General features: G+C 39.9%; 2 protein-coding genes across 2 annotated transcripts; one reads left to right on the top strand and one right to left on the bottom strand.

Moving 5' to 3' along the window:
- The first annotated feature begins 2,514 nt into the window (after positions 1-2,514).
- dipk1ab (divergent protein kinase domain 1Ab) lies at positions 2,515-13,468 on the top strand. The gene is made up of 5 exons (XM_078259437.1): positions 2,515-2,568; positions 9,383-9,517; positions 9,659-9,766; positions 9,864-10,040; positions 12,201-13,468. Exons 1-5 carry the CDS (start codon positions 2,515-2,517, stop codon positions 13,011-13,013), a joined length of 1,287 nt encoding a protein of 428 aa, XP_078115563.1. The 3' UTR covers positions 13,014-13,468.
- Positions 13,469-14,286: 818 nt separating this feature from the next.
- rpl5b (ribosomal protein L5b) lies at positions 14,287-21,530 on the bottom strand. The gene is made up of 8 exons (XM_078259438.1): positions 21,423-21,530; positions 20,854-20,923; positions 20,666-20,781; positions 20,158-20,292; positions 19,698-19,900; positions 16,302-16,479; positions 14,700-14,788; positions 14,287-14,434 (listed from the first exon to the last, which is right to left on the bottom strand). Exons 1-8 carry the CDS (start codon positions 21,423-21,425, stop codon positions 14,335-14,337), a joined length of 894 nt encoding a protein of 297 aa, XP_078115564.1. The 5' UTR covers positions 21,426-21,530; the 3' UTR covers positions 14,287-14,334.
- Between the last annotated feature and the right edge of the window lie 2,614 nt (positions 21,531-24,144).

Raw genomic sequence — 24,144 nt, 5'->3', positions numbered from 1 at the left:
GACTGTTGTTTGTTTTGATGGATGATAATGCATCAAATGTGCTTTATAACTGAGTGCCTATTACTTTAGGCTGTTGAATTCCCTTAAAGCGTAACTCTCGCCAAAATGCAACCTAAGGTCTTTTGTCATATTTAGGACGGAAGCGCCACTTTTAAGATGTACCGTATTTTTGTTTTTCGGTCAAATGGCCTTTTGAATGGGAGTGCTAGGGGCACTTTTATGCTAGCCACAAAATAGCTATTTTTAAAACACTAAGAAGGCTCGACACAACATGAAACTTTGCTTGAAGTATCACCAGGGGCTCTACACCTTAACTACACCGGTGCACAAGGGATATACTCAATCTCTGGCTACTAGTTTTGATATCGACTCGTTTTGACTGCCGAGGTGGTAGCAGCCGGAAACAACAAGAGCTAAGGTGAGTTGTTCAAAACTTCTCTTTTTAGTAAACTCTGGGTACACAAACAATGTTCTCAATGCTGGAGTTCATGTGTAGAGCCCCTGGTGATACTTGGAGCAAAGTTTCATATTGTGTCGAGCCTTCTTAGTGTTTTAAAAATAACTATTTTGAGGCTAGCATAAAAGTGCCCCCATTACTCCCATTCAAAAGGCCATTTGACCGAAAAACGAAAATACAGTACATCTTAAAAGCGACGCTTCCGTCCTAAATATGCTTTTAAACGAAAGTTTGACTCGGGTACATTCACAAAAAGACCCTAGGTTGCATTTTGGTGAGAGTTACGCTTTAAGATGCAGTCTTACAGGCTTGTATCTCTTCATTTACAAAATGCTAAGAAATCTGCAGAATCGAGTACAGAAGCCTTTTCAAATATATAGGGCAAGAATTATAGAAAACTTACAAATTTAGGGTCGCGTTACTCAAGACATAATAATATAGACAAAATGTGATATGCTTTTCATAAGTCACATTAATATGCAATAAAGAAGAGGATGCTGTCCACCCTTTGTTCCACCACTGTTTATATTCAATGGCAGAAGAAAAGACATGCATTTAATACGGATGTAGGCTAAACCCTATAAATATAATGAATAATAAAATATAAATCAAAACAAGGATGACGTCATTCATGATCCCACTGTGGTATTGGAGCTGACAGCTTCTGTCAGCTGACATGTCCCTAAAGAACGCCTCAAGCTTTCTGTCTCATCTCCCAGTAATACTGTGATAGTTTGTCTGAAATTACTTTTTGTTTTGTGTTATTTTTTTAAACCAACACAACATTACAAAAGAAAACGCTGCATACAATATTAACTGAAGTCAACTGTTCACAGTACAGTTTATACAGTAACGTGAGGTATTTCAATTAGCTGGATACATGGTTAAAAGATATTTGCTCTTACCAGTGTATCGCTGTGTGTATATTTTGTCCATAGCAAATCCCCACCAATCAGCCAAGCGTCTCAGTTAGATAGTAAATGCCGTAAACATATTTTTTGTAAATCTTTACAATCATTCCCTGAAAGAACCAAACATGCCTGCCTTGTTGCACGATCCAAATGTTCTTCAAAACTTCCCATTTTCAGTGTATGGCTTGCTAGCTCAAAGTTTGTTGTTGTTTCCCGAAGGGAACAGAGTTTGAGAATGGCAACACACAGAGCAGAAGGTGAGGGACATCCGCCGTATGTGAGGCAATTACCCTGGAAATGTACCATACCATCGTTGATCCAGACTACCCCTGTCATATCATGTAGTTATGTGATCGATTGTTGATACAAAAATAATGCTTTGAGCAGCTTTAGTAAAGTTTTTAAGGAAATGTGTTTTACTGTTAGGACTGGAATAAAGCAGTTTGCCTTTACAATATTGTAAAGCACATTTGGATTTGCAATAGGCTACTTTCACATGTAATATATGCACATGAGTTTTGGCAATTTCCGGTGTGATTATATCTATGTCATAGCCTATAGTTAGTATAAAGTACATTTTTTACATGTTGTTTTAAATTGTTAAATTGTTAAATTCACATGTAAAATCTTTGTCTCACAGAAAGAAATTTATATATTTTCACATGCAATTTTAGAATGGCAAGTAGGTCTAATATAGGCTTAAAAAACAGAGCCAACACATAACCAAATTGTCTGCCACCTAAACATAGAACACATTTAGGCGGTTGCTAAGGAAAAAAACTTTAGCCTGCATAAAGGCTCAAGATTTTTGTTAGAGAAACCCCAGCACGCCTGCAGTCAGTACCTAGCTAATCTATATTTTTACATTGAGGTTACAAACTGTTACCCATTCTCGTTCTGTAATTGGTCAAAACGCCCCAGAAGTGATCAAACCAATATGAGCCTCGCTTCGCTGCAGCCGACGGCGCAACTCAGTCTGCCGCGTCGCCGCATCCATATTCACGGTGCTGCCGACAGAATTAGTTATGTTAAAGCCTATATTTGAAATATTTCCAGGGTTAGTCCAATAGGCGTTGCCTGGTGCCGTGTGAAGTGTACGCCGAATTTCTTCCTTCAACAGCTTTTGTGAGATGCTCTTCATTTACCATGGCAAGGGGTCTGTTTCCATGGGGGTTGTTTAGAAAGCCTCTGTTCATCCAGGTAAGCTTCTGGGAATCCCCTCTTTACTCTGGTGTCCAGTTGGGAATCTACCCAGGCTCTGTGTATGTAGGCTATAGGCTATCTGTAGCCTATACACTCATGTTACCGGTAGATAGGCTATACTGTATGCGACGGTGCGACTAATACTATTATAGCCTACTCTACTTATCATTTGACCTTCATATTGCATATAGCCTAGATTGGTGTTAATTTGCAGGCATTACAGTAGACCTATAGGTTTTTCAGACTGAATCATAAAATCACTTGATGCTCGACAGGAATCAACCATCTTCCTGATTCCCGTTGCTGTAGCAACCATGTCCATGATACCTAGCTGGTAGGCTACAGTCAAAATAAACTGTTTAAGAGGCTGGAAAACTTTATCATCACCTGACAATGCATGAGACGTTCACTGTTTCCTTATTGTCCTGTGGCATTTTTGGGGTTTTCTGCACCATAGAACAAGATATGCTTTACCACCATCCACTTGGATAAAACATTGTCAAACGTTTCATAAAAATATTAAATCATAAACCTGTATTTGACATGCGCTGCCCTGGTTAACATTATGTAACAGCAGGGGCGTAGCACCAAATTCCGGACGCTGTACATAGGCATTCTCTGTGGGCCCCTCCCCGCATCCACGACTATTAATTTCAGTATTTTTGTGGGCCCCCCACATGAGGGCCCTGTATATTAAGTCCCCCCCCAAAAAGCCCCTCAAAGGACACGTGGAGGTCCAGAGTTAGATCATTTATAGAAAGTCAACTTGAACACATTCTCTGGCTGACTGATGTAGTACAGTAAACGTGCCTCTCTGCACCATCACACTATTCCGACTGAATGTTTTGCTAATTGGATTTATCTTTGAGACCTTCGGCCACAGCCATTTGCTGCACTAACTTTGGTTGAACATAGTCTCATCTCATCTCAGCTGCAGCATGTGTGTTTCCTGCCTGTGTCCTTGCATGTTAGAGACAAAAACTGTCAAGTGCAGTGAATAGAGGTAGGAACAGACAGTCTCAAGGGACAGCCACCAGCATCGCTCAGTTTTCTAGGCCACCACAGCCTTCCAGTGACAACTTAATAAGTGCCATTCATTGATCCTTGGAGTGAAGCTATTTCCACTGAAATACAAAAACTGAGATACAAAGTCCTGCGTTCTATCCAGATTCGGTTTTATTTTATTTTAATCTTTAGCCTATATTTTCAATCAAATACAGATAGTCCTATCCTATTACAAAAACACAAACATGTTTGATTGAGCACATTTTTCCTGTTCATGTTTATTTCGCTTCACAAATGATAAAAAGATCATTTGTCTCTTCATGTGTAAAAGCATGTAGTGCCAATTGATAACTTTAGTGTCCATAAATCAACTGATGCTGTATAGTGACATCTATTGAGACTGGTTTTAATTACATTGAGAGCTTTGCTTGTAAAAATTAGCTATAAATAAAAAAGCTTTTGAAATGCAATTTAATATTTCAACAAATTACCAAGCCATGTTAACATTATTAGTTTTTTATTATTTCCTCTTCTATTTAAAGGCTCCTTGTTTCAGTTTTTTTCACTGATGTTATGTATTAATGTCATATATTACATTTTTTTTACATTTTAATAATACTGTATATGTACATTTTCCGCATATAAATATCTAAAAAAGACTAGAAAAACATTTTGTTGAGTTGTTACATAATCCCAAACGTTTCCAACAATTGTCAAACCTAGACAAATCTTGATCAAGGACACGGTCCGTGTCATGGTCGTCCTATCACCTCTAGAACAGCCTACCCCTTTGCGCATGCGTCTGCCAGAAGTTGCCATAAATTGAATTTTTAGCCAGTATTAAGCCACAATTTTTTCAACACACTACAATTTGGTCATTTGTTAACCAGATGAGGGATTTTAACCACAGGCATCTGGATCAAAGGTTATCCGAGAAATAAGCTGAGGAAATGTTAGCGGCAGCGAGGCTCCAGCCCCTCCGCCGAACAGCGTTGGAGAGACACAGTTTTTTAACATTACTGTAAACTGCTAAAGTCAATGTTTTACTGTTATAAATCACTAGGTCCATTTGTTTAGGAGAGGAGGAGATCTCTGCGGATAATTCGGCTCCCAGTAAAAACCTCCCGTACGACGAACACTGAAGAAATCCTAAGCGGGATAAAGTAATGTTCACATGTGTTAATGTCGCAGTATTGAGTCAGCATGGAAATGCGTGCCTTCTGCGTGTGTGTTGCGGTGGTGGTGGTGGTGGTGGTGGTGGGTGTGTGTGTGTGTGTGTGTGTGTGTGTGTGTGTGTGTGTGTGTGTGTGTGTGTGTGGCAAGGGGTTGCCTGCTGTCTGGACTGTGATGAGTCAGATCTTTCTAGTGTCTGTGCAGACATACATTTTTCCTTCAGAGAATCTATGACACTGGCGCATTGCTATCTGCCCTTTCCTTAAACATTTTACACACATGGAGTATGGCTGTTTTTTTTTTATATTTGTCAGTGCTATCAGGCAAACCCTTCATGAATATGCTGTTATTCACTCCTCCAGTCCCATCCATCTTTTGTTTCTGTGTTTTAATGTCTTTCTCGGCTCTGAACAGCAGCCCATTAACCGGCAACCTCTGAGGGATAGCTTTATAATCATACATAATGGATGAGTGGTGTGCATGCTGCAAAAAACAAGTGTCAGAACAGTAATGTGCTGCTCTTGATCAGCTTTTATCTCATCTCTGCCTCAGTAGTTCAACATCAGGTAGCACTTTGTAACCATACAGTACTTGATTCTTTGTATGTAACAGAACTTCAAATGGCACACAGGCTCCCCGATGGGGATGTAGGTGGGTGTAAAGAAAGGAGTTCAACTAGATCAAGACAGAGCTTTTCTTTCCGCCCACCTCAGCACATGGCTACAGTCAGTGATGGACTGGCCATCTGGAATTTGGACAAATGCCAGAAGGGCCACCCCCTATGGACCCCTATGGGTCACTACTGATAATTTGTCTTTGGTTATTTTATGCACGCAGCCACAAATATTCAAGATTGTACTACGGCACGGTGCGTAGAAAGATTAACCCAGAAAGCAGAGTTACTAATTTTCAAGCTAGGTTATTAACAAAAATAGGGCCAGTGTTGCAAATGCCAGGGCCGTTTTTTTATTCCAGTCCGTCACTGGCGACAGTTCCCAGTCAGTTCCTAATTAATAGCTGTCACCGCAGCAACAGTCAATATTACCTCATTAGCCATGTTTGTAACTCTCTCCTTTCAAAAAGGGTCAATACATAATCCCAAAGATAGAAATGCATCGGCCAGAGTTGAAAGGAAAGCCACAAACTATTGATTAGAAAAAGGCCAGTCATACATTTGTTTCCCCGTAGAGTGTTATTTCCATAATGCTTTTGTTGTGGATGCATTTCACCTACTGAAAAATCAATCTGAGGTACCGGCAGCACTTGTGTGGTCACTGCTGATACATTTGCTGTGGGCATGCACGGTCAGATTTGTAAGTAAACCAATAAATAAATTAAAAAATGAAATAGCTTGTCATTGATAATTGGATCATTTACTGGAGTGTTTAAGGTGTATGTATACACATTATATAGATGTCTGTCAATTAGACTTATTTAATATACAGCAAAATCAGCAGTCAGAAAGTAATTTGAGGGGCTGTCTCGATATTCAGAACATTATGTAAAGATATAATGGAGTAGTGGTGTCCTGAGCAGAGGATGAAGTGGGACTCCCTCTATGAGTGTTGTAATCTGAGCTTCTCTATTCTTTGTTTTGATGATCAAAACATTTCTTCAAATTTGGTTCAAACGTCCACTTGGACTCCAGGATGAACTGATTAGATTTTGGTTGTCAAAGGTCTAGGTTTTGAGCCATAACTCTTCTAATGCTAATTATGACAACATTTCACACAAATGTCTGTGGGTGATGACATTTTACAAAACTGAGGAAAGATAGGAAAAGATTGTGGTTTGGGTTAAAATAAGTATGTTGAACTATTTGGTTAGATTTAGGCAACAAAACAATTTGGTTAGGTTTAAAAAAAAATATTGTGGTTTGGGTTAGAATAAGAACGTTAGTTACGTAACAAGAGTTCATTAAAATAAGTCAACGTCATGTGTTTCTTTGACCCATCCATCGCCGACCTCCCCTACACTGACTTTGTCACTCTTTATAGTATATATTATATCACCTGACTTCTTCCTTAGAGGCAGCCTTGCACGTCCTGGCTCATGATTAGGTGCGTTATATATGAATTATAGGAGTACATTACTTTTTGTTAGTATACGTTTGAACAGTGAATGAGAACATTGAGAACATTGTTCTGACTTTGTGGCCCTTAACTTTACTGTTTCAATTCAGTCTCACCTCTCTGATCATTATTGTTTCCATCTACAGCGGGCAGCTGTTTTCAGCAAAAAGCTCTGATAAACCCACTGTACACTACCAGCCCAACACCAAACGGCAGACAGACACAGCAAACTATTTGGTGAACATAGTGAAGCATTTAGCAGCCTAAGAGCCAGATACTTAGCTCAGAAGTTGGAAGAGGCTAAACAGAGCTAAAAAGAGAGTGGATATGGGCTTATGATCATAGAAACATGACTCCAAATGTGGATCCATATCTGCTAGATGCGTAAATTGGATACCGTTTGCTAACACATTTACCAACTTTATATAGTGATAATAATGTATGTCAATTTTGTGTTCACAGCTTGAGGTGCTGCCCCCAAGCGGCCACAAAATTGATTAATGCCGGTTTGAAGATATTTAGTCTTACAATTATCAGAATTAGCCTTCAAATACAATGTTTTGTGTAAATGTGTGTAACTACAGAGTGTAAAGTCATCAGGTTGTTACATTCTCAGAAATAGAAAATAAAATAAAGAAATTGTCTTGATGTCCTCACTGGTAGCAAAACATATACTTATGTGCTTTTCCCTCAAAACAAGAGGATAATATAGCCTAACATGATTAATGATCACTGCAATGAAGAGAAATTAGATTACAGAGTGATTGATTTCTGTATTATCTGTGGTGTCAAAAGCAGAAAATGGATTGAAGATCCATTTAGAGACAGATACAAATGTAATATCTGTCAATACTGAAAATAATTCCACATCTTGTGTTTCTCAGTTTGCTTTTTTTCTCAGGTTGAGTGTATAGGAAAAGAGCAAAGCTCTTTGCTTCAATCTATTTGGTGTTAAACTGTAAAGTTGGGTCAGAAAGATCCCAGAAGATGGAGCACTGAAAGAAAAAGTATAGGGGGAGGGAGATAGAATGATAAAATTGGACCTGAAAGGCGGCAGAGTCTAGAAGCAGGGGGAGTCCATCACTGTCAAGCACTGATGCAAGAATCATTAATAGTAGGACTGCTAAAATTTCTGTCATTTGTTACTAATGAATGCCATTATTGAGGTAAGCAGACTGTATTTATCAGCTGGGGAATTAGAATGAAAATCAAAAGACAAGGTAATGAGTCTGGAGTTGCTCTAAATGTTCCACTGTTGCTGTGCCAGACCACAACAGCATTTGCTGGTAATTACTGAGCACATATTTAGAAGCAATTACATTAATGATGTACTCTGTGACACAACTCAGTTTGGAAGTCATTTGTATTCCACTAACTGGCCTATTCCCTTACACATAGGCCACATGACTTTATTGTAACATGAATTAAAAGATGTTTACATTGACTTTAGTAATCTCTAAAAGTTTTGATATTTTTGTAAGGTTGACAGACCACATACTGAGCACTAGGGCATCGTTTTGATTTTAAAAATTCAGATTCTTCCTTTCGATTCCGGTTCTTATCGATTCTCGATTCCAATTTTTTGAGGGGTGGAGTTGAAACGGGTCACATGCTTATTTCACAGATAAGAGGAAAATGTTATTTCGATTAAATGGTGAATAACAGTTTTAACCAGGCCTTTTCGACATTAAATTAAGCCACACTTTAGAGCGCTGCTTACTGTTATCCTGCTGCAACACAACAAGCGCCTGGAAGTACGGTGGCTGCTACTAGGGAAACCAAAACATGATTGGATTCGTAACAAAATTTTCCAAACGATTCCAATTAAAAAACTATTCCAGTGAAATCATAATTTTTTTTAAACGATTTCAAGTTGGAACTGGTTCTTGATGTCCAATCCTACTGAGCACATAGAGTATGTTGTCATTCTACAACACAAGGTTGCACATCAAAACGCAAGTTGTAGAACACCAGTGATGTTGATTTATATGTCTGAGTGGTTTCAATCACCAACTGCAGAGCCCTCCCGTCCTTGGCCGTGCACAAACCAAGCCAATTTGTAATGTTTCTAGTCACGATGTCCATTGATGTCACATTGTCATTGTGATATCAGCAAATAGGACACCAAATAGGACAAATTTGGTAATTAGTTATTTCCCAGTTCTGTATTGTGCACATCCCTAGACTTTACATTGCTTCTAAGAATATTCCGGTTAATGCAAAGGTCACTGCTTTGCTACAATTTGTTTTCATGTTAAGGGCACGCTGTGTGCTGTTCACTTGAAAGAAGGGACAAGCATGACTCCCATCCTCTCATTAATCTCCATTATGATGTATGCCATCCAAAAAATCCATTTTATCTGGCTGGCCCGAGATCACAGAGGCCAGTTAAACGCACTGAGACATACACTGCAAATGATTTAATGAGTAAAAATCAGACGCAGTTATCCATTTAGAACACTGATATACCACTGAACCTTAACTTATGAGCTCATTAAATCTTGAAAAAAAAAATGTAGTTTTGAAGTGTTAAAAAAATCTTTGAAATATGTTTTCAACAGGCCAAATTTTCCTACCTACACATGAAGTACCTGTTCTTTTCCTGGCTGACAGTGTTTGTGGGTAGCTGGATAGTTTATGTCGAGTACTCGTCCTACACAGAGCTGTGTCGGGGGCATGACTGCAAAAATTCAATCGTGAGTATTGTACTCCTCATATCATATTCCTAGACCCATCAAGGCCTCGCCCATAGATGTCCTATATTCTCTACTGCTGATAATAGTTATTTTTCCAGTTCCCTTTGTGCACCATACCAATATTTCCATTGTATTTTTCAGTGTGACAAATACAGGAAAGGAGTCATTGACGGCTCAGCCTGCAGCAGCTTATGTAAGAAAGACACGCTTTACCTGGGGAAGTGCTTCACTGCCAAGCCTAACAGCCAGGTCAGTCGTCTTCTTTTTATTTTTTAAATCAAACACTGCTCTCCAGTATGGTTGTTGTTAACCCAGCTGCACCTCAGGCCTACCTTGATGATTTTAGGTATATTCTGGAAGCTGGGGAGACCTGGAGGGAGTCATTAAGTGCCAGATGGAGGAGGCTCCTCATTATGATATGGGAAGCGAGATGGAGCCCAGGAAGGAGGCTGTGGCCTTCAACAAGCCCACCAAGGGGACCTCTGTGGAAAAGTTTAGAGAGATGATCCTCAACCACCTAAAGGTCAGAACGCCCTCAATAAAGGGTAATTTCTTTTCTTTTCTTTTTTAACCTGGACACTATTTTCCCATGTATTGGTATCTCAATAGTCTATATCAACGACGTTTCATTTCCGGGATTGTTCAGGTGCCGCCGGAAATTCCGCCGAACGTCCCTCATTTTCGGCCAGATGTCCTTCACCTTCCTCTTTCTTTGTGTTGGCATTCTAAACTCCGGTTGATTTATGAGGACTACGGTTAACTGCTCCTCAGATCTCTGCAGGGTAAATCCAGACAGCTAGCTAGACTATCTGTCCAATCTGAGTTTTATGTTGCACGACTAAAACAACCTTTGAACGTATGTTTCACCAAAACAAGTTCCTTCCCGAGGATATTTTACAGAGGCACCATTGCTCCACCCAAGACAATTACGATTGGTCTAAAGAAATGCCAATAAACCATAGCACGTTTTTCTCCCATCCCAGAATACTGTGTGGACTAGCCAGACCTTCCTGCACAGTGCTGTGCAAGAAGGTCTAGCAATGCGAGACTAGTGTCTAAGTGACTAATATGAACAAGAATCTATGAAATTACTCCAGTATTTGGCGAGAACTATTTTAACAGGCAGCTGCAAACAGGGCTGCCATGTAATTACATATGGGAAATGTGCATCATCAATTTTGTCCACTAAAAGTGCTGTTTTTGACACTGACATGTTCCACGTGTCTGACAACATTATGGAAAGGATCCTTACAGAGATAGACCTTTTTGTTTAAGGGTAAGATCTAGTGTTAATTTCATCAGACGAGACTAAACATGTTCGTCAACGACCTTTTTTTCCATGACTAAGACTAGACGATGACGAGACTGCACCAATGTCCAAAAACGCCGACTAAGACTAAATTAACTTAAATTATTGTTGACGAAAGAAGACGAGACTAAAATGTTTTGCATAAAATAAAAACTAAGATAAAACCTCTCTTCATTTTCGTCTACAATCGTCTCTACTTTTTCATCATGATAGAATATTCAGGCACGTTACGGGCAACCGAAGCATCGGTGCACGTGCCGCTAGTTAACACTAAATTTGACAGATTACGTTAGCCTACCATTAGCTAGTAGCTGGATTAAACAGGGTAGAAATGCTAGCTAAAGTGTGACTGTATTTAAGTGTAAAGGAGTCCAACAGCTGGACGTCCTACAGTCACCACCTGCCGTTGTCGGAAAAACACAGGTAAGCCTCGTGGTGCATTCAACGTTAGTAAAATACCCTTTTCCTATCTAGTGGATGTTCAGCAATTCACTGGTGAAATAAGTTATTGTTATAACTTATTACATTATAAATAAATCATTTAATTTTGACCATATGCCCTAGCAATAAACAAGCCATTCTTTAATCTCGGCGTTCTTTTAGATATATTGAGTTTTCTTTTGACTAAAACTTGACTAACAAAAAAAGATATGTGAATGACTAAAACTAACAAGGACATTTGGCACAAGACTAAGACTAAATTAAAAATAGGTGACAAAATTAACACTAGTAAGATCCTTTTTAACCAGAAAGAGCTCAGAAATCGCTATCGCCAAACCCACCACTCTATTTAAATAAACAATACTTTTAGCGTGTATAATACAGCAAGCATATTTCCACGTGAAATGGATAAATTAAGGGTTTATTTCTGTTGGAACAGTGGAAAGCAGAATCTCGACAGCTTATGATAGTTTTATTTTGTTTCTGTCAAGTGTATTCTACGATGATAAAATAACTGTTTAAAGTCTGGTGGGTATGGCGATAGCGATTACGGGGCTGTTTCATGTTGAACAAAATGGATCTCACTCTTTAACAAAAAGGTCGACCTCTGTAGGGATTCTTTCCATAGAGTTGTCAGACACTTTGAATAATAACCTGAGCACGTCGGTGGTAAAAAAAGTACACAATTTAAGGTGCGCAATTACCCAATAACTTACATTGTACCTTGTCCGCTGCTGCCGACTGCAGCGGTCTTACTTTATACTGGACCAATGTCAAAGATTGTTGTTCCCATCAGTCACTTAGACACAAACACACGGGAAAATAGGTCCAGGTTAAAAATTATCAAAGTTGCCCTTTAAACACTAGATCAAACAAAGTCCAACATCGAGTCTAAATCAAAGTTTTGTTTTGTCCTAAAACATTTATTTACAGGCTAAAGTAGGGGATCAGGCCAACCTTGCTGACCTGGCAACCCAAGTATTGTCTATAACAGATGCCAATAAAGATAGTCATATCTCACTGCCTGAGGCTCGCTCCACCTGGGCACTGCTGCAGCTCAATGAATTCCTGTTAGCGTTAGTCCTGCAAGACAGAGAGCACACACCCAAGTTACTGGGCTTCTGTGGAGACCTGTATGTGATGGAGAAGGTGCCATACTCTCCCCTGTACGGGATCAGTCTACCCTGGATCATCGAGGTGTGGATTCCTGCTGGTCTGCGCCGCAGCATGGATCAATGGTTCACCCCCTCTTGGCCACACAAGGCCAAGATCTCCATTGGACTGCTGGAACTGGTTGAGGATGTTTTCCACGGCACTTTCGGCAGCTTCCTCATGTGTGATGTGAGTGCCACCAGTTTTGGCTACAATGATAGGCATGACCTGAAGGTGATGGATGCACGGTACATTGTTCCTGAAGCCATTTTCCAAGAAAACATTAGGCAGAAACGCTGCGATGTGGACGAGGATTGTCTTTACGGGGCAGACTGCCTTACTTCCTGTGACCTCACCAAGCACCGTTGTACACCCGAGGTCACCAGGCCAAACTTAGCCAAAGGCTGTGAGGCACTCAAGGACTACATTCTGAGAGGTGCCCCATCTGATGTCAAGGAGGAGCTCGAGAAGCAGCTGTACGCTTGCATTGCACTGAAAGGTTCGGCAGAACAGATGGAAATTGAGCACTCACTTATTCTAAACAACCTCAAGACTTTGCTATGGAAGAAAATCTCTCACACGAAAGACTCCTAATAAATGACAAGCTTTCAGAAGCACAAAAGACTACTTTTTGATATTAGTCTTTTCACTGTGGAAACAAGCATATGACTCCCCTTATCTTAAAGGCGCAGTCTCCGTAGACAGTCTAGGGTCCACACACACGCCAACAAAAACAAAGTGGTCCAACCTGGACCATGCAAACATACACAAACCGTGTTCAGCCAATAACGGACGAGGATTTTTTTTTTTTTTTTTGAGGGGGTAGGGGTTAGTACACTGACACACAGAAGGGAGGGAACAGGATGAGGAGGGAGGAGCGAGCTGGTCTTCGTTTTGTTTGAAAATACTTTAAACGTCAACAAGAACTAACGTCACCCAACACCGCTTAGAGCACCTTTAACATGCGTTTTATCTTGAAGCAGTTCTCAAGGAATGTCAGTTAAACCGTTAATATACTGGAGCAAAATGAGAACTTTTTTTTTTTTTTTTTTTTTAAACCTCGACAAGGGGAAACCAATACATTTGACATTATCGAAAGGATCCCAACAGAGGTCGACCTTTATGTTAGAGTAAGCTCCTTTATGTTTAACATGAAACGGCTCCAAAATCTCCAAACCCACCAGACTCCATTTAAATAGTCACCGTTATCTTAAAACGCTTCAAAAGTGACAGAAACCAAATAAAACTATCAAAAGCCATTTTGGTTCGTCTTTCCACGTTCCAACAATCATCACCCTGGTGTGCTTGAAATAAACCCTTAATTCATGCATTTAGATGTAAAAATATGCTGGCTCTACACACGATAAAAGTATTTAAAATGGAGTATGCAGAGTTTGGCACTGGCGATTTCGTTAAACTAAAAGATCTTACTCTAACAGGTCTCTCTGTAGGGGGTCCTTTCCATAATGTTGTCAGACACTTCTACAATCTGAGCCCAGCGTCCTCGCTCAATACTGGACCAATTTCAACACTTTTGTTTACATTAGTCAAAGCATGGGATAATCGAGTACAGGTAGAAAAATACCAAAATTACCCTTCAACTTTGATTCACCTCAACGCTCTGATTCAAATCCCTCAGACAAATGACATTTCTGTTTAGAAGGTATGTTTGTTTGCAGAAATGATTTCGTTGCACGAGTTATTTTTTTATGACGAGCGAATCAGCCTATAAACCATTTTTAACTATTGAGGTTTAATTACACAAAACTACCCTATAAAAATCCCCAAATTAAGGTGATCAAGAAGCCCCGACAATGCTAAAGTAAACATTAAGTACAATATATGAATAAGTACTCAAGAATATTACTCTTTTTCAATAGATTTATTAGAACAAATTTCCACAGGGAGCAGCACCTCAATCAGCATCTTCCTGTTCCTGAGCCCGGAGGAAGCTGGCCTTCTTCTGGGCGACACGGTCTTTCCTCTGGGCCAGAGAGAGCTTGGCACGGTTCCACCTAGGTCATAAAACAAGCACCATTAATATTTGCAGATTTTTTTTTATCGTGTCAAAGTTTCTTTCGTACCTTCCATACATCTCAATAGGCTTAACTTGCATTTCAAATTGTACCATACTATAGTCATATGCTCGAGTTGCCATATTCCATCTGAACAGTCAGAGCTCTCAGACTGCTTGGATATAACCCTGAATATTTTACTCCAAACTTGTTTGAGACCTTATAATAAACCTAAAAATGATTTTCAAACATCAGCATCTCTCACCTCTTCTTCTTGACTTCTTTGGGAGGCTTCTTTTCGTGGACAGGGTTCTCACGAATGGAAGCGTGAGCCTTTTTGTACATCTCCTCGATCTAAAAGAAATATGACCAGTCAAACTCGGGTTCAAAAGTTTATATCATCAGTTTCTAGGTACAACTTTAGTTTCATATCCAAGGAAATGATACTGAGGAGAAATGTATCTTTTTAGAGAAAACAGACGTTGACAAGGACCTAATTTGAAGTTGGAAAGAAGGTAAATTGCAATACATGGCAGAATATCAAAATGTTTAAAATCATAATAATATTGGACGGTGACATAAGTATCGTGATATCGTATCGTGGGGCCTGTGGTGATTCCCACCCCTAGGGAAAATGTGATTAAAGAAGCATTCTAAGATCTTTCAAAAGCTTGAACCAAGCATTTGTATTTTCTAACAAGATGATTGCCATGTCCTGCTTCTTGCCTGTGCCAACAGCTGGTGTAGCGTGTTGTCCAAGTTCCAAGAATCACAACCAATCAATATCCCATTTGATTGGAAAATGTTACAGTGCAAATGTTTTTCCCTTTTATGTCAGTAATGAATAGGACATGGATTATTGTTTTTGATAGGCTCGGGGTGGTGTTAACATTTTCAAACCGGTTTGATATTTAGCCAAACACCAGACTACTAAATTTCAGGTGATGCACTTGACTCAGCTGCTCCCAAGTGAGACTGATGAGCAGACCCAAACAAACTGCAGATTTGCACTGCAGACAGTTTTCAGTGGTGATCCAGAATGAAATTTTAGCAGCCCGTTTTTTTTTTTTTTTCTGCTTGGGGTGGAGATGTGTTAACATCCCAGGCATTTAAATTTAGAAGAAGTCTGGAGTGCTCCAAAGTTCCTACAAATCATGAAGGTGCTCCTTGGAAGGTAATGCAAAAGGTCCAAGGCACTCTTCTTGCACGGTGTTCACACTGATCTTGGACCCCTCTCCTCTTTTGTATTTTTTTATTTGTTTAAAGTCTGGAGGAAAATTCTGAGTCCGCAGATTCCGTGTGGCCCTGCTGATGAGAGCCTGTAATAGTGTAGTGACTCCAGTCCACATGGTGGCATTAATGCACCTCTAAGCAATTACGTTCCTGCAGTTTATAGGTTACAAACCCTCTTTGGTTTAGGCGTTTACACCTCACCCCTTTGTCGGCTTGAAATCAGAAATGTTTCCATATTGGTTGCGCAGTTTTCTTACCAACTAGTTCTAGATCATCTCACCCCAAAAATGCACTCACCTAAATCTCACCCATGCACTTTCATAAAACTGTGTGTCAGAATGTGTGTTCAAATACAACATTTCAGAAGATCAATCTCATTCATTGGGGTTGTGATGTTCACCAGCTTAAATTCCTAAATATGAACTAGTGGGACAAAAGGAGCCACTGCCCAATTACAGAGGGGTTATGGCTGAATTAAAGCTGGTTTTGAGGTCCAAGATTTATATTAAAAAAACACATGTCTCAAAACATCACATTTTCTACGAGTCAAAAATGCCACGCTACCACTTGACAGTTATTGTACGGCGTTATACAGTTTTAACAGCCAATTTAACAATGGATAAAGAGGACTTGCCGAATCAGGGGCGACTCCATTCTTGATGAAGCGGGAGAATTGCTTTTTGTAAGCGTCCTCGTCTTCCTCCATCAGGTAGCTCATGTACTCTGACACATTGATGCCCATGATGTGCTTGCGGTGAACCTCGGCGTTGAACTCCTTGCTCTCTGTATCATACCCAGGGAAGCGCTTGGTGCTGTGGGGGGGAAAAATAAAGCATACAAAAAAAGTGATTCCCAGCAGGTTTAGTGAAAGGTTTAAGAATACATCACAATAGTCAAAATTTCAAAGCAGAACAGCCAGACACTTTGTCAAGGCATAATTCCAAGGGACAATGAAAGCAGCACTGCATTATGGCATCATGTACAATTCATCATTTCTTACTTGTGAATAATCAAAACAGCTTTACATAAATTTCCATATGGGCCTATTTACACCTGTATTATTACAACTCACTCAATTCGCATTCAAGCACGCCCTTTTGAACTTGCTCACTCATGAATGCAAGCAAACTGTACAAACCGCATTTAAACCTAGCTGAGACTAAACTTTAATATACACAAGAGCCAGACCACCTCCACATATGGCCAGGCAGATGCACTGCAACTGAAATCCATACTGTATCTCAGGTACAGATAGCATTTTAATGCTAGGTGGAAACAGGGTGTTAAAGCTACTGGAAACGGAACCTGTTATATGCATCTTTCCAACCAAACTACTGGCATTCAGTTGCGAGCCTGGGCCGCTGCTCCCTAAATGTTCAGCTCCCTGTCTGAGCCCAGCCCGCCACGAAGAGAACTCACAGCAAACGAGTGGGTGTGTTGACGACGGTCTATCAGGCAGCTGCTGCCGCCGCCGGAAGTAAACAAACAACGTGAGTGAAGAAGATGCCACAAATATTTAACTGGAGACGAGAGACCACAAGATTCAGGAACTTCTGCAAGAGTTGACACCGAAAATCAGACAAACTGACACAACGGCAAGTGACTCATTTGACAAACTTGCAAAGGTCTCTGTAACCGGTGTCAACCACGTCATGCCTCCTGCATGCTCCAGATTGAGGGAGAGAGGTCTACCGTTCCTATGATGCTGTGGCTTTGACCCCATTGTTGTGTCTGTCTGAATGGGGTATAAGCTAATAAACAGCCTTTAATGTGGTTTCTTGAATGCCGTTTTTAGATACTTCATGTAAAAAAAATAAGTGTAAAAGGTATAATCCGCAATGCTTTCTTTAAAAAATAAAAATAAAAAAAGTTAAGACTAATAAAGTAATCCCTCAAAATCCCCTTAGAAGTGAGTGGTACTGTCTGCATCTGTGGAGACCTTGCCCTCTACCTGCATTTTATTTTGGAGAGCTCTAACTTTAAATCACCAGTTTTAATTATCCTAAAGTGACGTGCTTGTTTAATGTGTGGTAATGACAAAGTAGTGGTCATAGTGAAACTGATCCGAAATTTTTGTGAATGGACAGTGTGAATTAGGGCTGAATGATTTTTGAAAATAATCTAACTGCGATGTTTTTTTTAAGCTCTGTGTCTTCTGTATTATTCAACAAAAGACAAGCAAAAAAATCATTGTATAGTATGAACAACACAAGATTAGTTAGATTAAACAAACTGTTCTTGCCTGGAGGCCAGGCCTGTATGTGATGATGAAATTTATTGAACTACTTCAGTCACAGTAGTATATTGAAAGTATATGAAAGTCAGAAACAAAAATCACACAAACTAAAGTGCAGATTGCAGAAATATAAAAACAAAATATGTGGCTTTACCATACTTAGTAGTATTTAGATTTAATTATTTACTGTAATAAACACATGTAAACATGTGGATTGCACTTTTTAAACTGTCTTTGAACTTTACTAGACAGTAAAAATATAGTATATACACAATGGTGTATTTTTTTTTTTTTTTTACAGTGCACACAGAGGAGCTGCCTCCAGCCCCTCCCTCACCTCATGGAGTTGCATGCCACGTGCATGACAGCGTCAACGTTGCACTCAGAGACAGAGAGGCTATCGTTACATTAGTAGTAGCATGCTGCTGCTGCTGGTGAGATTAACTGTACTAATAAAACCGTTGAAACAACGCGGCCACGCTGCTGTGAAAGCTCCCTGAACGTCATTTATCAGACCCTGGTTGTTACCCCTCCCAGCGGCAGTGTCCTCCACTCCATATCACGGAGCTAGCTACTGGAGCTAACCGCTAATCAGAGCTAATGGTTGCTAACCGAGCCTTCAGTTCTGCGTGCCTGTATCCATTAACTGCATGTATGGACTCGAGCCCGAATAAAACCCTTCATTTTATTAAAATGGCTGTAAAAGTTTTAAACTACAATTCAGAGTTGTTTGAATGACAGAAATCTGCTCACGGTACGGTGTAGCGTTAGCGTGCCAAGTTGATGCTTTCTCTGCGGAGTGCAGACTGATTTGCTCAAGCGAGTCACGTGACCAAATCGCAGCCTTTGCGATTAGAAAAATCGCGTTTTAACATATCGCGATATTATTGCAAATGCAATTAATCGTTCAGCCCTAGTGTGAATGGAATATGAACAGATTCATTCAGATTCAAATACTGAAATGGAACTCAGAAAGGACACTATCGTGGAGTATAATTGTGAAGACATAGGATAGGTTGATTGATGCTTTTGAGGATCCATTGCAAATAAAGCTAACTTGCTAAAAACAATGATGCACTGTATTCAATAAGGCAATGTTACTTTTTACAACTTTTTCCAGCTGATCCTGTATAATCCGTTCATATGGGTCCAGACTCAGGACCCATAACACCTACAACATTTACCTTTGCCGCTGCTGGCCGGCAGTGTAGCGACTAGTGCACCACCACTAATTTGCAACCCCTAACGTTAACACTTTCCACCCCCTGCTGAAAAAAAAAAAATCCTAGGAACACTGCATATAAAACACGACGGCAACTGATTCAAAAGAAACTGTTGACATTTGAACTCAACACCCAAACAAATACACACCTCAATCAGTGCTTTTCCCATCCCCTCACCCTTCTACTGCCTCTTATACATCCATGGCTTCCATCTTTAACTATGGCTCCGTTCTAGTCAAGTGTCATAAATGTAATGCATCTGTCATAAATGTGATTTACACATTTTATCCTTGACGATGACAGAAAATATCTTCCATTTTAAAATTCTCACAGAAGAACGAAGTACCAAGAAACAACAATGATGGTTTCTATCATTTAAAATGTAAACACTGCACCTATCATTTACAGACATGAATACAGTAAAGCTCTAGAAATTTTAGGGCTTTCACCAGTCTGGCTGACCCATGGATCAAAAGTAATTCTGGAACGAAACTTTACTTTTCTTACATAGCCCACAATGCCATGCACAGCATCGAATCCAACATGTGTGACAGAGAGTGGAACAGGTTACCTGTGTGGGATGGACAGGCCACCATCCACAGCCCCCTTCAGGGCACCGAACACCTTGTTGCCTGTGGTGGTTCTAGCAAGCCCAGCATCCAGGTAGCAGGTGAAAGCGCCTGGTTGACCATCAATGCTCTCCACGTTGAACTCATCACCTGTCACCTCCACCTGGCCTTCATACACCTTATCCAGGCCAAACTTGTTTAGAAGCTGAGGACAGAAATTCTAGATTAACATCTGGTTCACCAGCCAACTTTTATTTTCTTTCGACAAGATTACTAAGCAAGTGGCCAATTATTGATTTCACAATGACCCCGGTTACAGCTGAGAACTCATCTTGAACACGTAAACCTGGATTAAATAAAGGGCATTCACTATTAATCTGAATCTCTTCACATTCAGGACGCTAAAATTTGGGGTAAATATGAGGCAGAGGACCCGTACGTAAAACCCAAGTTTATACGTACTCTACGGGCGAGGAGCAGACCAGTGCAGTAGGCTGCTGCGTAGTTCGTCAAGCCAACGGAGACCCCGTATTTTGGCAGCTCGTGCGAGTAGGCTGCGCACACGATCATATCGCCCTCAATCTTGGCATAGGCGATCTGCAACGCAATCACAGGTAATCATGAATTTACTGCAAATTCATATATTGATATGGACTTCAAAAGTCTTGACCATTGTTCTACACAAGACAAGTTATTTTTACAGTTTGGATTGAGCATTCCAGGATATGAACAAAACATTCAACAATATTTGGAAAACTCAACATTGTGATTTGACCATGTTTATTTTAACTGTTTAAGTTAGTCAGAATAGGCCATATACCATTTCTTTCATAGAATTACCTTATTGAGGTTACATTGGAAGTACTGCAGTCCACACAAACATATCCCTGTCAGTTCAAAGTTGTTGACAGGTAAAACTTAGCCCTGTCCCTTTGAATAAAAAAGAAAAAGTAATTCAGCGTGTGCTCACCTGGCAGCAGATGTCCCTGTTAGAGAAACGGACAATCATCCGGTACTTGGGGGTGTTGTACTTGTTCTTGTCTTGTACAACCAGGCGTTTGCGAGCGAAGAAGTCGGTCTTTCCCTCTAGAAGAAACAGTTACTTAAAAATGATACTTAAGCATTAGGTGGGAAAGTGATTGTCAATGGATGTCTCACCTCTCCTCCTCCTGAATTTGACCTGGTACCTCTTGAAGTAGGCCTTGTTCTTCACCACTTTAACAAAACCCTGCAAGACAACAAGCATTGACTTAGCATCAGGGAAAAACCATTCAGAAAAGCTAACTTCGTTAGTTTAATACGCTGCTGTGCCCAAAAGCTGTCACTGTCACCGTGTAACGTTAAAGTTAGACCCGACTAACAGGAGCCAGCTAGGTCAATGGAAATGAACGAGAGGAGTTAGCACAAATGCTAGGCAGGGTTAACGATAAGCAAACGATCCAATAGTAAGCTGTACAAAAGGGAAATTTTGGGGATGTGAATTAAGGGACCCAATGGTCACATACTAAGGAAAATGATGCAGAAAAGCAGTCTACAGGAAAAAGGAAGCAGTGAGTTTGTGAGGGTAGCCATTAGGCCACGTTTAAGCAGACCAGGGTAAGCATTAGCATGACTCAATCTATCTTCATCTAAACATCAGCAGCATGTTTTCAAATGTCTGACACCTCACAGCACATATTGTATGTCTTAGGTATGCATGTAGACACATATTGGGACGAATTACAAACCATTTTGCAGTCTTTTTGTCTCCTTATGAAGGAGCCCGGAGCCAAAGACTGGGGCTTGACTCCGCTGCACTGGAAAAAGGAAGATTCTCATGCGCATGCTCTGTAAATACCGTGTCACAGGATGAGTCGCAGAGACGCCATGCTGCAGTGGTTTTACCACTCTGCCCCCTATCGAGCTGGGGCGGCCATTTACCCAAACGACAGCGCTTTTCCGTCTTCTTTCAACCAGGAAAAAGTCTTACTGTGATTTTAGTCATGGTCTCTCATTTTAGTCATATTAGCATTTTAAGCCACATTCTCGTATTTTTGGCTCTTTTTGGTCTCACTTACATCATTTAATATTTAATTTAATTAAAACAACAACATGTTCCGCTCATTTATGTATCCCTTCATAATTATAGCCTTTAATCAACGTTTTATTAACTTTTTCATATAGCTTAAAAATAACGGGGGCAGAATGTGTCAGGGGTTTTCATCACATAGCTAACTCAATTATAACTTCATTCAAAACTGATAATTTATTTACGCTTTTTCAATAACCTAAATAAATGATTGTAGTTTCTAATCACTTATAACTGTTTTGATGTCTTCCAGTCAGGTTTTTGACCACACCACAGTATTGAGACTGCGCTTGCTAAGATCTTTAATGGAATCCACTTAAATATAGACAGTGGCAAAATTTCAGTCTTAGTAGGCTATTACTTGATCTCAGTGCTGCATTTGACACGGTCAACCACAACATATTATACTAGACCGAATGGAAAACTGGGCTGGACTTTCTGGCACAGTACTAAACTGGTTTGAATCCTAAGAACTGGGACTACTTTGTGTCTATAGGTAATTACACAGCGGACAAATGCGGATGACACATAAATGTACATAACCATATCACCGGGTCTATAGTCCAGTACAAACACTGAGTAAATGCATTGGCATTTTTGGAGCCAATGAGGAACAATTAAAAGTCAACGCTCAGATTAAATTTGTTTTATTTCATACCTATCTTATTCTAGTTTAGCTGTTTTTACATCTTTTTTATCTTTAACCAATGTTTTAAGTGTTTTTAACTGCTGTTTGATGTTTTATGTAAAGCAATTTGAATTGCCTTGTTGCTGAAATGTGCTAAGTTGCCTTGCTTTGCCTTTTAAGTTTAATTGTTTTTTTCCCGACTATTTCAGATTTTAATATTCTGTTTGTATTTTCTGGGTTATAGTGAGGTTAGTTGTTTATTTATGACACTCAAAGTGAAGGGTGTAGTGTCCAGATCTCTCATTCCCTCCATACCTCACACCAAGTTCCTTTGGCAAAAACAAAAATTAAGACACATTTAGCCTGATTCTGCCCCTATTATGTACATAAATGATATGATGCCACTTACATTGATTTATTGATTGAGTTCTGAACGATAAGCAAAAAACAAGTACAAAAATAAATAAAACAATCCTGGTAATTGATTTGCAATATTGTCTACAAATAGCTGGATATCCACAGATATCAAAGGGATGGTTACCATGGTATAAATGGTATGGCAAAATATCTGACAGTTGACAAATTTAGACTTAACTTTCTAACAGTATACATTTGTATAGCACCCAACACTAACTTAGTGTTTTTTCACTTGTTGTTTACTGTTCCATATGTGCTGCGACTCTTTTAACTGCTCATAGTCCTTCTGCTTCTCCTTTTGCAGCATTTTCGCGTTATTACTTTCAGCTCCTAGCGATTACACCACACTTTCGGCAGAGCAGGCAATCTCTAATATTGATTATTAATGCATAGAGTTTGATAGGAATCTCTTAGATCGAACCCTTAATTTGAAAAGGCAAAAACAAAATGCCTTAAACAAGATTAAGATAAACAAGAACATCAGTTCACACAGTTAACAAAAAAATGGAATTAGCCACCTACTAATAGTGGAATCTGGCAGATAGTTTAATTGATGATATTAAAAAACAGTATCTACCACTACGGTTTCAGATGTCATCATGCTCAGTCAGGTATTGCAGTATAGAAATGTACCATTTCAGTAGAAGTGAATAATGTAGTCCTGCATCAGAAACAGAGTATTTAGCCATTAATCAGTAGGGATTAAAGGTGCATACAGTAGAGCAGGGATCTTCAACAGGGGGTCCAGGACCCCTAGGGGGTCCTCAGAGTCAATGCAGGGGGGCCTCCAAATTATTGTTAATTTCTGAATTAGTTATGCTGTTATAGTTCTAGACTGTCAGGGGACTTCCTTCCTTCCTTTGACACACTGAGCTGCTCTCTCCTCTCTCTTTCCATTTGTGTGCATCCTTGTCCCAGAAATGCTTGTTACTAACCTAGCTCTGGGGAGTCCTTATGTTTTTTTTTCTTCGCCCAGCATATTTCCATGGATTAGGATGGCACCAAGATCTTGGTTGCAGCTGTCGCCATGGTCCTGCTGCACTCCCTGCTACACCATGCTACGCTCTGCGGTGCCCTGCAGTGTCCTGCTGAACCCTGCTGCTTCCTGCTTCGTCCAGCTATGCTCTGCTGCGCCACGCTACATCCTGTAACGCCCTGCAGTGCCCTGCTATGACATGAATTACTACGACTACCATTTGTAGTCACTGTTCCATTATCTTTATTGTGGGAGTCCTGTTTTGTGCTGTATTGAATGGAAAATTATAAATACAACTGTATACAAACAAGGGACTTTTTTTAAAGAAAGAAAACAAGCATTTGATTAATATACAGACAT

This window comes from Sander vitreus, chromosome 9 (genome assembly GCF_031162955.1).
Source record: "Sander vitreus isolate 19-12246 chromosome 9, sanVit1, whole genome shotgun sequence".
NCBI lineage: Eukaryota > Metazoa > Chordata > Actinopteri > Perciformes > Percidae > Sander > Sander vitreus.
This window is presented reverse-complemented; position numbering and strand designations above follow the sequence as displayed.

What these genes read in the sequence shown, in the direction of transcription:
- dipk1ab (XM_078259437.1), top strand. Translation starts at nt 2,515, where the DNA reads ATGGCAAGGGGTCTGTTTCCATGGGGGTTGTTTAGAAAGCCTCTGTTC. An exon ending in ATGACTGCAAAAATTCAATC is followed by an intron (nt 9,518 to 9,658) that starts GTGAGTATTGTA and finishes TGTATTTTTCAG; the next exon opens with TGTGACAAATACAGGAAAGG. An exon ending in CTGCCAAGCCTAACAGCCAG is followed by an intron (nt 9,767 to 9,863) that starts GTCAGTCGTCTT and finishes TGATGATTTTAG; the next exon opens with GTATATTCTGGAAGCTGGGG.
- rpl5b (XM_078259438.1), bottom strand. An exon ending in CAAATTCAGGAGGAGGAGAG is followed by an intron (nt 20,782 to 20,853) that starts GTGAGACATCCA and finishes TGTTTCTTCTAG; the next exon opens with AGGGAAAGACCGACTTCTTC. An exon ending in AAAGAAGTCAAGAAGAAGAG is followed by an intron (nt 14,435 to 14,699) that starts GTGAGAGATGCT and finishes TTTATGACCTAG; the next exon opens with GTGGAACCGTGCCAAGCTCT.